This window comes from Tenrec ecaudatus, chromosome 1 (genome assembly GCF_050624435.1).
Source record: "Tenrec ecaudatus isolate mTenEca1 chromosome 1, mTenEca1.hap1, whole genome shotgun sequence".
In the NCBI taxonomy this organism is placed as follows: Eukaryota; Metazoa; Chordata; class Mammalia; order Afrosoricida; family Tenrecidae; genus Tenrec; species Tenrec ecaudatus.
The window spans coordinates 155,886,483-155,902,626 of NC_134530.1; the positions used below are offsets into that span (position 1 = coordinate 155,886,483).

At 45.8% G+C, this 16,144-nt stretch overlaps 1 protein-coding gene across 1 annotated transcript; it reads right to left on the reverse strand.

Annotated features, from left to right (window-relative positions):
* Nucleotides 1–2,928: 2,928 nt before the first annotated feature.
* REG4 (regenerating family member 4) lies at nt 2,929–15,938 on the reverse strand. Its single transcript, XM_075540332.1, has 5 exons — nt 15,872–15,938; nt 13,163–13,260; nt 12,173–12,310; nt 9,981–10,086; nt 2,929–2,996 (listed from the first exon to the last, which is right to left on the reverse strand). Exons 1-5 carry the CDS (start codon nt 15,936–15,938, stop codon nt 2,929–2,931), a joined length of 477 nt encoding a protein of 158 aa, XP_075396447.1.
* Between the last annotated feature and the right edge of the window lie 206 nt (nt 15,939–16,144).

Genomic DNA, 16,144 nt, shown 5'->3' on the forward strand with positions numbered 1-16,144 from the left:
GTCTTTCATCTTTGGCTCTGTGTTTCTTTTGACACGCAAGAGAACAGCTCTGACACGGGCCACTGAATTTTGTGATTGTGTTTACTCTTGACTCAGGGATAAAATTGTCAACCTGAAATGAGAAGCCTCCTTTATCTAATCTATGTAGCTGTGTATTTCAGAAATACTTTTATTTCTCATTATATGGAAGATATATTTTTCTAGCTCTGGTTGATATGAATAAATTGGATTATACATTCTAGCCAATTAAAGGAGATCTATTTTGATTGCCTCACAGAGATAAAGGATTATAAAAGTTGAATAATTTTTAAATTCCCAGATAATGAAAAATATTAAATTCTAGTAAATAAAATATATTAGATTTAGAAAGGGTTCTTATAGAAACTAACTCAGAAATGTCTTAAGAATTCAAATTTATGTGCTTTGGGTACAACTTTGAGAAATGAGACAATTTTGATAATTTTAATAAAACATCTATGTTTTTGCTGACTTATCAGTCTTTAAGTATTCTGTGTGTGTAGACATTGGTGCTATGTTGGTGGATCTTTCTTAATCATATGGTTTTATGAATCAGATAAGCTAGCATTCACCATATCCATTTCCATTAAATTGATTAATCTATTATTCAGCAAAATTTATTTCAATAATTATTGTGTTTTATGCCAATGTGAATATCATTTCAAAAATTTTAGGGAACGGAAAACCTTACTAATACTGAGTTAAATGATTTATTTTCCTTGGATGCCCATGTCAGTTTTAAATAAGATAGAATATGGAATATTGGCTATTAAGCATACTTTTAAATTTATATGCTTTTGCTTCTTAATATATGCTGTAGGATTTTGTACTTTTGGATCTATTAGTAGATATGCTCCATTTTGCCAACTTGAGACTGTGTATAAATCATACGCTTAGGAAATCATGTTGTGTCCTCATCATGAGCGGGACTGCCAAGATGTTGGTGTTTAAGATTCAAGACTGTCCACTCCTCAGCTTTCACTGAGAAACAGAAGTTATTCCGGCTAAAATTTATAATTATTATGCATCCATGAGACAATTTAGGAGTAATCACAGAAACAAAGGGATACATAATTTTTATATGTCAAGGGAAACCTTAGTTTTGCCCTAAGGGATTGCTAATTTTAGGTCTCAAGATTCCCTTTTCATGAGTCACAGCTGTGCTGGTTCAGTGTTTAGGGACAGGATTTTTACCTTCCATACAGGAAAGCCAGCCTAAGCACCTGGATGCTAACTGGAAGGTTGGCAGTTCGAACTCCTTCAGTGCATCCACAAAGAAAGGTTTGGAGAGCTGTTTCCACAAAGACCACAGTCAAGGAAACCCTATGGAGTAGATCTAGTTTGTTACATGGAGTTGACAATTGACTCCCGGCTAACTAGCAACATGCATGAGACCTGCGCTCCATTCCTAACCAGAACACCTCTCAAACAGCCACCATTTGTCTGTGGAGACTTGCGAGCTCCTAGGATGCTGGACAGGCTTCAGCGGACCTTCCGGCTAAGACAGACCGGAAAGAAAGGCCTGATAATGGACTTCAGAAAACCTCACTGGTTGCAATAGTCTGACCTGCAAACAATCCTGGGGCTGGCACAGCACCAGGCAGTGCTCTGTCCCATTGTGCGTGAAGTCATTCGGAACTGGAGGCCAACTCAGTGACAGCAAACAACAAAAGCTATTGATATTTACTAGATTGAAAATTTACACCAGGAATATTTCATTCTTGATGGCTGCAGATTCCTTTGATGATACAATCAAAACTGGTCATGTCCATAACCACCTAGCAGTTTTATGAGATTAGTTCTGATCTTGAGGAGCCATGAGCGTGTTCCTAAAGCAGAGCAATGCTTTGTTCTAAGACATGACAGCACATAATGAAATGTACCATTTAGAAATGGATTGTATTTGCCTGAGTTGAAAAACTACAAAGTGTGTTGCAATCTTAGCCCAATGTGCTTAACTTCAAAGGGTTTATTCTTAGTTTACTGTTTATTGCTTTCAACTACAATGTGAAGGGTTATTCTTCCCCAGCCCCCGTCTGTCCCTGGGGTAATCTGTCTAGATACCAAAGATTCTGTGCTGCATGCATAGCCTGTGCCCTCGGATTCAGAGCATCACCTTCATCCTTCTACTCCAGCCAGGCCTGCAGCTGAGGACGAGCTTAATGTGAGGAGGGGGAAATGGGGATCATCAGGACGGATACTAAAGGTTGTTTTCTGAGGTTTAGTTCACTTTACTGCTCCCACCACCTTTGACCTGAAGCAGACTTTGAATTTGTGGTGCCCAACAGACCGGTAGGGGTGCTACCTCGGAGTTGTAGTTTCAGAGAAATACAATAGTTCATGGACTTGTCAAGGAAAAGATTATTTTTGTAGCAAATGATATATATAGACATATCATATATATGTGTCTATATATATGTCTATATATATATATATATCTTCAAGCTCACTGAGCATGCCAAGGAGCGTTTAGATATTTAAGGAAGTAAGTATCTCCATGGAAAAAAGAGAAATAAGCAAGGGACAGAGAGAAAGAGGTGGGCAAGGGCCGAGGGTCAAGGAGTATAGAAACAATGTTGTTAAAGACTCATTCCTGGGTTTCCTCCTCCTGTCTCCGAATTTTCACTCCTATGGCCAAAGACCTAGTTGTTTCATCAGTTAAGGATGGACATGCCTCGCCTGCCCAGAGAGAGGGGAAGGAGGAGTACAGGGAACTATGGGGAAGGACAAACAATTTGGGGAGGAATAATGAGAATTGTTGGTCTTGCTGTACCAAAGCTGAGGACTGTTGTCTCCAAGCCTAAAAGGTCAACGCAGCAGGGGCCTCATTTACTCTTCAAGAGAACGATCTAATACAGTCAGCAGGGCAGAGAAGGAGAGGCAAGGGTTGGCCGGATCTCGCGACTTGCTCTATGGTCTGTACTTGCACAGAAAGTGATGTTGCTTGTTGCATGCATCGTTGTTCCAAGTTAAGAAATCTGTAGGAAAATAAACAGACATTTCAATCCATCCAGGTCTACGCTGCATTTTCCAGCATTTTTTAGGTCTCTTGCGTGGAGACCCGGGTAAGTGATTCACTCTGCTAACAGAAGAAAAGACGGAATGTCACACAAGATTGCGGGAGCTCCTTTCAGGCAAGTCTTCTGGGAGAATTCATAGAAAAGCAAGGAGCTCCCTGCCCCCAGAAGAATTTACTTCAGAGGACAGCACTGAAGTCACAGCTCAGGGAGAGGGTCACGTCTGATCAGGCCACACAGGAGCAAATGAAGGGAGAGAAAGAGAGAGTGGAGCACATCCTGACCCACCAAGCCTTGAGTTGATATTCCTGCTCAGAGCAGCCAATGTGCACAGAGGACCATATGGCCAGCCCCACCATGAGACACGACATCCCTCACTGACCCAAGCCCTACGGGGGACAATACTGGAGACACAGTGTGGGAATTGCACCCAATCTGACTCCACCTCACAGAGGCAAAACACTAGGGTGTGCAACAGAACAGCAAGAGGAATAGAGCAAGGAAGTCCAAAGGAAGTACCAAAAATACACTTTGGGGCCAGGGCATGACACCCCGTCAGACTCGACTGGAAAACACTCCTAAAGGTCAACAAACAGTCCTTGAACTTACTGCAAGCTTTTCTTTTTTTTTTGAACATTGGTTTTTGTTGTTTCTTTTGTTGTCTTGTTTTTGTGCATATTATTATCTCTGCAGGTCTCTCTAGATAAGATAGGTGGGATAAACAATCCGGAGAAGAAAACAACGGGACTTAGGGTTCTGGGGGCCATGGGAGAGGAGGAGGTGGGAAAAGGAAGTGGTGTTTAAACCCAGGGACAAGGGAACAACAAGTGATCCAAAATCAGTGGTGAGGAGGGTATAGGAGGCCTGGTAGGGCTTGATCAAGGCAATGTAACCAAGAGAAATTACTGAAACCCAAATGAAGGCTGAGCATGATAGTGGGTCAAGAGGAAAGTAAAAGGAAATAGAGGAAAGAACTAGGAGGCAAAGGACATTTATAGAGGTCTAAATACAGGCATGTACATATGTAAATATATTTATATATGATGGTGTGGAAATATATCTATGTGCATATATTTATAGGCTTAGTATTAAGGTAGCAGATGGACATTGGGCCTCCACTCAAGTACTCCTTCAATTCAAAATACTTTGGTCTATTAAACTGACATTCCATGATGCTCACCTTCCCAACACTATTGCTGAAGACAAAGAGAGTACATAAGCAAATGTGGTAAAGAAAGTTGATGGTGCCCAGCTATCAAAAGAGATATTATTTGGGGTCTTAAAGGCTTGATGATTAACAAGCGACCATCTAGCTGAGAAACAATAAAGCCCACATGGAAGAAGCACACTAGCCCATGGGATCATAAGTTGTCAATGGAATCGGGCATCAAAGAATGAAAAATCATATCATTGTGAATGACGGGGAGTGGGGACCCAAGACCCATCTGGAGGCAACTGGACATCCCCTTTCAGAAGGGTCAAGAGAAGGAGACGAGCCAGACAGGGTGCAGTGCAGCAATGATGAAACATTACAACTTTCCTCTAGTTCTTAAATGCTTCCTCACCCCCACTATCATGATGCCAGTTCTACCTTACAACTCTGGCTAGACTAGAAGATGTAAACCGGTGTAGATACTAACTGGAAAACCAGGGGATCCAGGACAGATGAATCCTTCAGTACCAGTGTGAGAGTGGAGATACCAGGAGGGTTGAGGGAAGGTGGGTTAGAAAGGGGGAACCTATTACAAGGAGCTACATATATCCCACTCCCTGGGGGACGAACAACTGAAAAGTGGGTAAAGGGAGACGTCAGACTGTGTGAGTTATGACAAAATAATAATAATTTATAAATTATCAAGGGTTCATGAGGGAAGGGGTATGGGGAAGGAGGGGGGAAATGAACAGCTGACACCAAGAGATGAAGCAAAAAGTGAATATTTTGAGAATGATGATGGCAGCCAATACACAAATGTGCTTGGCACAATGGATGGGTGGATCGATTGTGATAAGAGTTGTACAAGCCCCCAATAAAAGGAATAAAAGAATGAAAGAAAGAAAAACAAGGAGCTCTTTTGCATATGCAACAGGGTGCTGTGGAGATGAGGGTGAATTCTTTTTTTCAAGCCCCCAGCTGGGAAGGAAAGGCTCTAAGCTTCTGTGTAGGGTTCAAAGAATTCGAAGCTCTGCACCAGGGTCTGCTCAGATGCACTACTTTAGGTACCGGTTGTCCCCCCGGTGAAGAACAGCTGAGGGCAAAAGGAGGGGACCTCCTCTGGTTTCTCTCCCAGAAACCAAGCCCCACTGAGTCACTTGCCATCCCAGAGTGATGAGTTGCTCAGTTAGATGGGTACATGGCGTTTGACCCACAGGCCGGCCCTGGTGCAGTATGTGTTATGCTGAGTGTGCCGTGTTGTGTGTTGCGGGTAAGCTGAGAGCATGTGAAGGTGGAATGGGCTGCAGAGTTAACAAACGAAGACCCAGGGGAGTCTCCAGAAGCTCCTAGTTCTCAGAGGAAAGGTGGGTGCTGCTCATGCCCATATCTAACGGGGCTGGATCTGGAGCCACAGAGGGTTATACAATGGGGACTCCATGCTCACCAGGCACTGTCACTATGGGACAAGGAGCACCAGGCATGAAGCAGGTGGAGTCTGTTCTCGGAGACATCATTGCTTAGGGCTTCTGCTTGGGACTGAGCCTCTCATTAGTGAATCCCCTTCAAGTCACCACCCACTTGGCCTACATATAAGCTAGAGCAGTGGCTTGAGCAACCAACGGGAACACAGCAAGCTCCCTCACAGGCTAACTAGGGAAATGTCTGTTTCTATCCTTTTCCTCCTTCCCTCAACACCAGAGGGGTAACAGAGCATGGCAGGGGTAATATAGTACACAGAGGGGTGAGTGCACGGAGGAGTGTACCCCAGGGAGTCTATCCTGCCCCTTTCACTCCAAGCCACTAGAGTTGTGAGAGGCAGACATGAGCCTAGGGCTCAGAGGATAATGGAAAGATTGGAAGTTCGCAGAAAGGCACCTCAGAAGAAGGGGCTAGTGACCTACTTCTCAAGAATCTGCCATTGGAAGCTCTTTGCACGTCTACTCTGACACACACAGGATTGCCTTGAGTCAGAATCCATTGTAAACTGCATTGTTAATTATCCCCTTTTTGCAAAGAGGCATTCGAAGTGCAGAGAAGACATATGATCAAGATCACACACTAAGTTATGCACAGCAACGAGAATCCTAGCCCAGGCATTCAGCATGCAGACCACCAACCAGACTGATTATAAAATTTCTTTTTAATTTGGACATCCCCTTGCGGAGGGGTCATGGAGAGGAGACGAGCCAGTCAGGGTGCAGTGTAGCAATGATGAGACGTGCAACTTTCCTCTAGTACCTGGATGCTTCCTCGCCCCCAACTCCCACTATCATGGTCCCAGTTCTGCCTTGTAAGTCTGGCTGGACCAGAGGATGTACATTGGATGTACACAGATAGGAACTGGAAACACAGGGAATCCAGGGCGGATGATCCCTTCAGGACCAGTGGTGAGAATGATGTTACCAGGAGGGTGGGGTGGAAAGGGGGGACCGATTACAAGGATCTACATATAATCTCCTCCCTTGGGGACGAACAAAAGAAAAGTGGGTGAAGGGAGACATTGGACAGTATAAGATATGACAAAATAATTATTTATAAATCACCAAGGGTTCATGAGAGAGGGGGTAGCAGGGAGGGAGGAAGAAAAATGAGGAACTGATGCCACAGGCTTAAGCGGAGAGCAAATATTTTGAGAATTATGAGGGCAATGAATGTACAAATGTGCTTTACACAATGGATGTATGTATGGATTGTGATAAGAGTTGTATGAGCCCTTAATAAAATGATTTAAAACTTTCTTTTTAAACTATGAAAGAAATGAATTTGTTCTCCCTTTGGCTTATTTAAAATATGTTCTAGTTTTTCTTATTTTTTGTTAGCTTTTCAGCTGAAAATTTTCTGTGTTTTATTTTGTTATTGTTGTTTGGTTTTCTCTTTGTTTTTGTATGTTTTCCTTTATTTGAAATCCATAGGTCAATCTATCAAAACAGTAGCTGGGAGAGTCGTTTCCTGGGGGTGACGGCAGGGAGATTGGGGGAAGGAGAGAGCTACTAATACGGAGATCAGGAAGGAATAAAATAGTCTAAAGCCGAGACCGTGACGATGGTTACACAGCCCTTTCCATGGGTTTAAGTGATTGAACTGTATGGCATGTGAATGATGTATCAAAAATGTTAATTAAAAATTTTTTAAAGCAATGCCAATAACTCTGGTTCCTTATAATAACTACAAAAGAAACTAAAAACAATCCTTCTTATTGACAGAAAATGTCTCTAAGTGGACTAGAGGATAAGGCAAAAAGCACAATTTCCCCCAGAGGGTCACGAAAGAAGCTATGTTACAGTGTAAAGGGAGAGGCAGAGAGGGCAAGACAGTATAGTAAGCCCTTGTTCCTTTTCCCGCTGGGAGGGGCTGGTTTGTGGGGTCCCAGCCCCCACAATCGAACGGGTCCAAGGGGCGGTTGTATAATTGAGGGGTAAAATTAAAGAGACATCAGACAAGATAAGGCATGCCATGATCTCAGGCGACCACACAGGAGCAAACTAAGAGGGAGAGAGAGAGAGAGAGAACACCACAACCTGGCCCACCAAATCCTGAGGATGGCACTCCTGCTCAGAACAGCCAAGTCGCAGAGAGGCTATCATCCCAGCCCCACCACAAGACATGATGGTCCCTCACTGACACGCAGCACTCGGGGTGGACACACAGTGTGGGAATTGTGTCCTGTCTGACACCCCCCTCCCCCACACTGGGGTGAAGCACGAAGGGAGCGCAACAAAACAGCACAAGGGGGGCAAAGCAACCAAGTCCCCGAGGAGTCCTGAAAATAGACCATAGACTCGGAGGGCAGGGCTTGATTAGAAAACAGACATAAGGGTCAGCAGACAGACCTGCAACTATTTATAGACCCTTCTTATACTTCTTTTTTTCATTCTTTCTATATAAGATGGGCAAGGTAAAAAATCCTTAAGAGAAAACAACGGGACAGATGGTTTGCGGGGGGTGGGGGTGGGGAGTAGGGGGTTAGGGGTAAGGGTGTATGTGTGGGGGGAGAGCCCCAAAATCCAGAGACAAGGAAACAACAAGAGATCTAAAATCCACAGCGAGAAAGATGTAGAATGACTAGTGAGGTTTGAACAAGTGCAATATAGCCGAGAGGAATTCCTAAGAGCTGAAAAAAGGTCGAATATGACAGTAAGACAAGAAGAAAATAATAGGACATAGAGGAAAGAACTAGGAGGCAAAAGATGTTTATAGAGGTATAAATATAGGTATGTATATATGTAAATAATTTACTATATAATGATACATATAAATGTATGTGGTATCAAGGTAGCAGATGGACATTGGGCCCCTACTCAAGTTCTCCTTCAACACAAGAACACTTTGTTCTAATAACCTGGCATTCTGTGATGCTCAACTTCCCCACATGATTGCTGAAATAAAAATGGGTGCATAAGCAAATGTGGTGAAGAAAGCTGATGGCGCCCGGCTATTAGAAAATATAGCGTCTGGGGACTTAAAGGCTTGAAGTTAAATAAGTGGCCATCAAGCAGGGGAGCAACAAATCCCACATGGAACAAGCACACCAGCCTGTGTGATCATGAGGTGTCGATGGGTTCGGGTATCAGACATCAAAGACCCAAGGAAAACAATCATATTGATGAGGATGAGGAGGGTCAGAGTGGAGACCCAAAGCCCATCTGTTGACAATTGGACATCCGCTCACAGAAGGTCACAAGGAAGGGATGAGTCAGCCAGAGTGCAGTTTAGCACCAATGAAACACACAACATTCCTCTGGTTCTTTCATGCTTCCTTGCCCCCACTATCATGACTCCAGTTCTACCTTACAAATCTGACTAGGTTGGAGCACGTACACTGGGACAGATAAGAACTCTGGGTTCAGGAGGGTGAGACGGTGGGGAGGGAGGGGAAAAAAAGAGGAGCTGATACCAAGTGCTCCAGTAGAAAGACAATGTTTTGAAAATGATGATGGCAACATATGTACAAATGTGCTTCATACAACTGATGTATGGTTTGTTCTAAGAGCTGTAAAAAAAACCCAATAAAATGATTTATAAAGAAAGAAAAAGAAAAGAAAGCGCAGGCGTCACAGACAAGAGAAAAGAGGAGGCTCACACACTTAGTGTAGCCTGCGTTGTGGTTCTCCACCCTGCATCTTGCACAAAACCCAGGCAAATGAACAAGGGAGAGGAAGTGGGACAAAGACTCAGTCTCTAGCACTCGTGAAGAACCCCAATTCCACTACATCAATGAATATGAGTTGCTTCCTATGATGCGGATTTCCTGAAGATTGCATCCGTGTCCCTCAGGTATGTGATATGATTAGAACTACAGTTATCTCGGAATAAGTGACTGATCTGGAATACGTGACTGACTTCAAAGAAAACATGTCAAGTAAATAATGTAACCGCAGATACAAGGGCATTGCAGGGGCCGAGGGAGGTCACAAATGACTGCCATTGGGAAGCCACTGTTCCACCGAAAAGAGAGTAGAAGTGGCTGGTGGGCAACGGGGTGGGGGTGGGGTGGAGGAAATGCCCACGTTGCTCTTCACAGGTAAAGGGACGGGGTTATGATTTGGGAAGAGCTCAAGGGTGACGAGGAACCCTGGTGGTGCAGTGGTCAAGCGCTTGGCTGCTAACTGAAAGATTGAGGGCTCTAACTCAGCAGCAGCCCCAAGGGAGACCGATGCGGCCTCTGCTTCTGTGGAGACGACAGCCTGGGAAAGCCCGTGGGGCAGTTCTCTAGCGAGCCCACGGGGTTGTCCTAAGTGGGAAATCAGCTCGAGGCCAAGGCTCTGGGTCGGGGGCGAGGCCTTAGAACTTACTGTGGCTGGCACTCATCTCCGCACAATGCTTGTTCCCACCCACGGACTTGCTGGTCCAGGTTCTGTACAAATACGCAGCCCCGTCAATCCACTTCCACTTCTGCTTCTGTCAATGAGAAAGGTGGAAGAAACACAAGGATAAGCTCCTCAGGTGCCCATGGCCAAGACTGTCCCCGCTGGTGGAAACCACAGACATTTATGAAGCAGGGGAAAACAGAGAAGTCACTCAGTTCAATATTCTGGAGGAAAAGTTACCAATAGTTTAGCATATTGACTGCCAATGTAAATATTTGTATGTATCGCCACATTTTGGCTAAAAGATACTGTGGTTTTTATTATCTATATGCATGATATGTGTATTTGTATAATTCCAGCTTTTGAAATATTTTTAAATGGCACAGATGTACCATAATTTATCTTATTAATTCTTTTGGTTGATATTTATGTTATGATATTATGTTACTCTCATTTTCCAATTATTACAAAGAATAGTGCTATGGATAATATTGTGTATAAAGCTGTTACTATCTCTAATATAATTTCAAAGGCTAGAATCTCAGAAGTAGAAATAATGGGTCAGAGGGTATGAATATGTTGAGGCCACTGGCACACGTTACTGAGCTTCTTGCCAGCTTTAGGGAGTTTCCTCTCCACCAAGTGGGCGCGAGAACAGATTTTACATGTGCTGACAAACGCAATTCATTAGAACCACACACGGGTCAGCATTCTGATCAATCAAATTATATTGCTAGTTAATTTTCAATTATTTGATTACTAAAGACATTGTACAATTCCTGTCACGAATGTAAACAAGAATTAAGTTATAAAAAATATCTGGGAGAACTATAAGTCAATATTTATCCTGCCTCTGATAAATGTGAATACACAGAAATGTAAAACTTTTGCTAGTCAAATAAATAAAATTAGAACTCAAAATATGTCTAAAATATTTGCAACAGCTATGACGAGGGAGGGCTAGCTTTTCTAAAACACAATATTCCAGCATGGATTAGAGCACAAAGATATTTTTGGGTAATTATTAAAGGATAAATGCAGACATTCATGGAAGAGGGTATATGGATGTGCAGAAATATTGGCAATTTTATCTGGAAACAAAGTCTGGGGATTCTCTCACCATGTTTGGGGGTGAATTTGGGTTAATTCTGCAAGTCCCATAAATATTCTTTGAACTGTAAGTCTCATATATGAAGGGGCTTCGAAAGGTTCATGAAAAAAAGTGGAATGAGAAGATATGGAATTTCTCCATGAACTTTTTGAACCCCCAGGCACCCCTACCCCATGGCCCTCAGTCCCCAGCCTAAGGCTTCACCTGTAATTTTTTACACGGAGGTATTATTGTAGTGTAGCAACCAGGGTTCAGTGAAAAAAAATTGAGAATCATCTCAGCAATATGGACGGAATCGTTGCCCACCCTCTCCCCCATCCCAACGACATGGCCAAATCCTCAACCGTGTTACTTGTGAGTGGGACTTTGTTGGGAAATAGAATTTCTCTGGTGCTCTCAGAGCTGGGTGGCTCCTTATGCCTTCTCCATGGTGTCTTACAGAGGGAAGCAGAGGCCCTGTGAGAGGACACCGTGTGAGATAATCCATCTATAAGCCAAGGCACTCTTGGAATTCCCAGAAGCTGCAAGAGGCAAGGAAGGGCCTTCCCCTAGATGGACCAGAAAGAGAGCCCGGCCCGGCCACTGCAGCTCTAGGAAGCTAGGACCATCCACGGAGAAGGCTAGCTTTAAAAGGTCACCACTTTAACGCCAGAGCTAGGTGGGGTTCAGTGAAGCTGGTCTCGTAGCAAGTCTACTTATGGTGTTGTGAGTCGCCTCGGAGTCGCTTCTGACCGCGGTGACCAGTGTGTGCAGAAGAGGACTGCTCCACAGGACTGTCAAGGCGTGACCTTTGGGGAGCAAGTTGGCAAGCTTTTCTTTCCAGGCATCTCTGGGTGGATTCGGCTAGTAGGTTAGCACTGAGCTGTGGGTATCGTCCAGGCAGAAGGACACAGGAAGATCTTGCTTTGTGTATACACACACACACACACATACGTGCGCGCACACACATTTATACACACACATCACCAAATCTAACCATACAAATCAAGTGCCATCAACTTGACTTTGACTCAAATGGTCTCCATCTTCCCTGGAGGACACGTGCGGGCAAAGCCTGCAAGGTTACCTTCTGCGGGTCATGCAGGCCAATCCACACTGGCTGGCTTCGTTGATAGCCACTTATGTACTCTGATATGACTTGGGCTTCCTTCGTATTCAGGATAGACGCCAGGTGCGCTCCATTGCCTTGCGACTGACACTCGAGCTGCAGGCAAGGAAAGCCTCGGTCGGTGATGCTGGGTGATTGAACAGTACAACCCTCTCCTGGGAACCATTTGTGCTGAGCCAATGGACGCCACTGGCCTCTCCTGCCCCCAGAGATGGTGGTCTCAATCCCACAGAAGACTTCCTGCCAGCATGGGACTTTCAAATGTGACAGCTATTGGCTACTTAAGGCTGCCCCAACAGAAGCAAAGTAAGTGGGGGGCTTTAGCAAGCACATTCATTTCCCCACAGTTCAGGAGGCGATGTGCTTAAATTCAGGCTGCCAGCCAAGAGGACGTCTTTCTCTTCCTGCCAGTTTCTGGGGAAGGTCTTTGGCTCTTTGGCTTCCAGCCCCAGCCTCCTTGGTCATCTCCATGAGACACGTACCTACCTTCCTGTCTCTGCTACTTCTCTTGCTCACGTTGTCTGCTCTTTTATATCCCAAAAGATATTAAAAAGAGAGACTGAGATATACACAGAGCAGATTAAGCAAACAAGCAAGCAAGCACAATGGGGAAAGAAGGATTCCTCTCCAGGTGAGATAAGAGGAAGCAGGGAACAAAGCTAAAAAGGGACAAAGATTCCCCTCAGAGCCGACACGCTGACTTTGGACTCTGAGCCTCCTGCACTGTGAGAAAATCATTGCTTGTTGGGTAAACCAGCCGTCTACTTGTGGCACTTCTGTGACTGTAGTGTGAGAGACTCCCCTGGTATCATCAGTGCTGACAGCTGCGAATGAACTGAGCACACCACCGCCTTCTCTCCACGTCACCAGCCAGGCCGCTGGTCCTCCCAGTGCCCCAGTGACTCTTTCCCGAGTCAAGCCAGAGCCGGCACGAGCCAGATATCTTACCTCAGCAGCCGACCAACTCCTCTGTTTCCGGAAGTAGCCATAACAGTGGGACTTGTGGTAAAACCATCCAGTCGCGCAACTGGGTCTCATGATGATGTCTGCCGAAACGCAAAAGGCTGGTTATGAGAAAGCGAACCAAAAAAAAAAAAAAAGAGCCCCGCACCTCGGCGTGGACGTGCTGGTGTTGGCCGTTACGAGGAGAGGGCGGTCCTTTCGGTCAGAGATAAACAAGGCGGGTTAGACGGTCATTTGGCTGGACCTCAAGTAGCAAGGGGCGGGAGACACTTTAGGCAAAGGGTCTTGGCTAGGCAAAGAGTAGTGGCCAGAATGTGCAGCTGGGCACGGAAACAGCAAGCTTCTGAGCTTGCCCAAGTGCACAGCACAGGCCTGCCTCGCGTCCCAGTGCTTCGATTTACTGCACTTTGTAAACACTGCATTTTTGCAAGTTTGTGACAACCCCACTTGGAGCATGTCTACTGGGACACTATTTTCCCAAGGGCAGCTTTCACTCAGGTCTCTGGGTGCCAAGTTGGTCTTTCTCACAGTATCTCCAACTTTTTCATAACGTTACTGCACAGTTAATAGACTATAGTATAGTGTACACATGACTTTTATAAGAACCAGGAAACAGGGAAAGGCAGTGTGACTCACTTGATTGCGGTCATCCAGAGCAGGACCACAATGCCGCCAGTGTGCACCTGTATCTGTCAGGCAACGAGGGTCAAGAGAAAGGTCCCAGAGCCAAGGGACCTTCATTCCAGGAGACACAAGGTGGGGTGTGGACCAAGTGGCCACATCAGAGACTCTATGGTTGGAAATTCAGAAGGACGCCCGACTACGACTTGACGGCTGTGACAAGGTGTGCAAGTAGCAATGCGTGTGGCCACTGGATCTCATGGAGAGAGCAACTGAACTCCAACCCTCTCCATCCATCTCCCTTTTAACAAGTCCAACACTAGACGTTTCTCAGAAGCCAAAGTCCAAAGAACATTCAAGATACGGCATCAGAGAAATTCCCACAGGACCTGAGAAATCAGTAGAAAGTCTTTGTCTGGGAGGGAGACTGGGAGAGGGGGCAACCAAGGGCAAGTCACAGGACCTGAGAAATCAGTAGAAAGTCTTTGTCTTGGAGGGAGACTGGGAGAGGGGGGCAACCAAGGGCAAGTGGTGAGTGTTCTGGCTCTACCTCTTCCAGGGGAGAGAGATGGGCAGGGGGTGGTGGTGGTGGTGGTGGCACGGCTTGGGGAAATACAGAGGCAATTCCTATTTCTTGCACTCCAGGAAATTAAAAAACAAAAAAACCAAACCCCATTGCTATTGCGTTGATTCTGATCTATGACAACCCTGTGTGTGCCATGGTAGAACTGTACTCCCCTGGGTTGCCATGGCTGCTTTCTTCCGACGTGCCCACGAGTGGACTGCAGCCTCCAACTTTTCCGTTAGCAGCCAAGCATGTTAACCACTTCAAGATAAAAGGCCTTCAGGACATAAGGGGCAAATACCAAGGCCCTTAGGGGGCAGTATTTGCTGTTAGGAATGACCTTGGGAAGGTGGCTCAGCAAGAAGGGCTCAAGGGCTGTCTCCCAGACTCAGGACTTCAGCCTGGCTTAGCCAAGTCCCCCTGGTCTCAAGAGAGATCTGGTGGCTGGGCATAGGCATGGGCCGAGGGCAGAGTCACAGAGCACAAGAGTATGCCAAGAACTGACCGTGGCAAGCACCGAAGATTTCAGCCCTGGGAACCCACACAAAGCTCAAAGAAACTTGCTTCTCTTTTTATTTCCTTCCAACCAATACTCCAATTGGATAAGAACATTCTGTGGCCGGGGAAACAAGTCATTATCAACATGAGCAACGCCCGCTCACCCCCACAGCAGGGCTGCAGTTCCTCATTCACTGGCTTAGCACATGCAACACCCGAACAGATCATGGGGGCTACAGAAGGAAGGCGTCCAGGACCAGGAGCTGGAAGATCACACGCATTTGCTATGGGACCCTGGCCAAATCGCCATCCACCTTTGGGTCTCATTTTCCTCACAGGGAGAATATCGGGGTCACATCAGACAGTCCTCGGATGCCTTTTCTCAGCTCTTGCATTTGTCCTCCCTTGTGCTCTGCCTCATTGTCGCCTGTGATCCTGCTTCGCGATTTGTGACATACACCGCGCACTGGGCCGGGGGCCCTGTGGGATGTAGGAGCCATGCCTGCAACCGGGAGGATACAAATGCTTGCCAAACAGAATGCAAGCAAAGGCATTCTAATACAGCCAGCATTTATCGAAACTTTCCGCTAGGTGTTAAAAATACAAACCAAACTCACTGCCAACAAGTCCATGCCAATGCAAAGCAACCGGATAGCACAGGATAGAACTGCCCTTGTGAGATTCCGAGACTATAGCTGTTTAGAGGAGTAGAAACCCTCATCCTTATCCCTCAAGGCAGCTGGTGGATTTGAACAGTTGATCTTCAGGTTTGCAGCCCAACCGAGGAACCACTATTCCACCTGGGCTCATCGAGGTGTTAGGTGCTTTAAATCTATTCCCTCTCCTCTTTATAATATACGGTTAAGGCAAATCGTGTAATCTAGCCGAGTTGATGGGTCACACCCAGCCGAGGTTGGCATGTCTATGCTCGACAGGGCAGTGCCTCAACAGGCAGCACCCTGCAGGAATGCTGACGGTGGGTCAACCCCGGCTCAGTGATGGCTACTCACCGGCTAGGACCTCGGTGCTGGCTGCACAGCTCAGCAGCAGGAGCAGCCACGTGCCTTTGGACGCCATCTTCCCCTGGAGATGCACGTGCTCACAGGACCTCAGCCGCAGGGATCCCAGCGATCGTGTTCTTTTACCCTGCAAGTTCGAGGATTCCTCCGGACCTGCAGTCTGAACCCAGTTGCACTGATGAGAAGGGGTTTAGATGGCAAATCACGTACGGAGGAAAAGGGTGTTTTTCTGGTTCAACCCTGGCGATGGTTAATGTTATATAG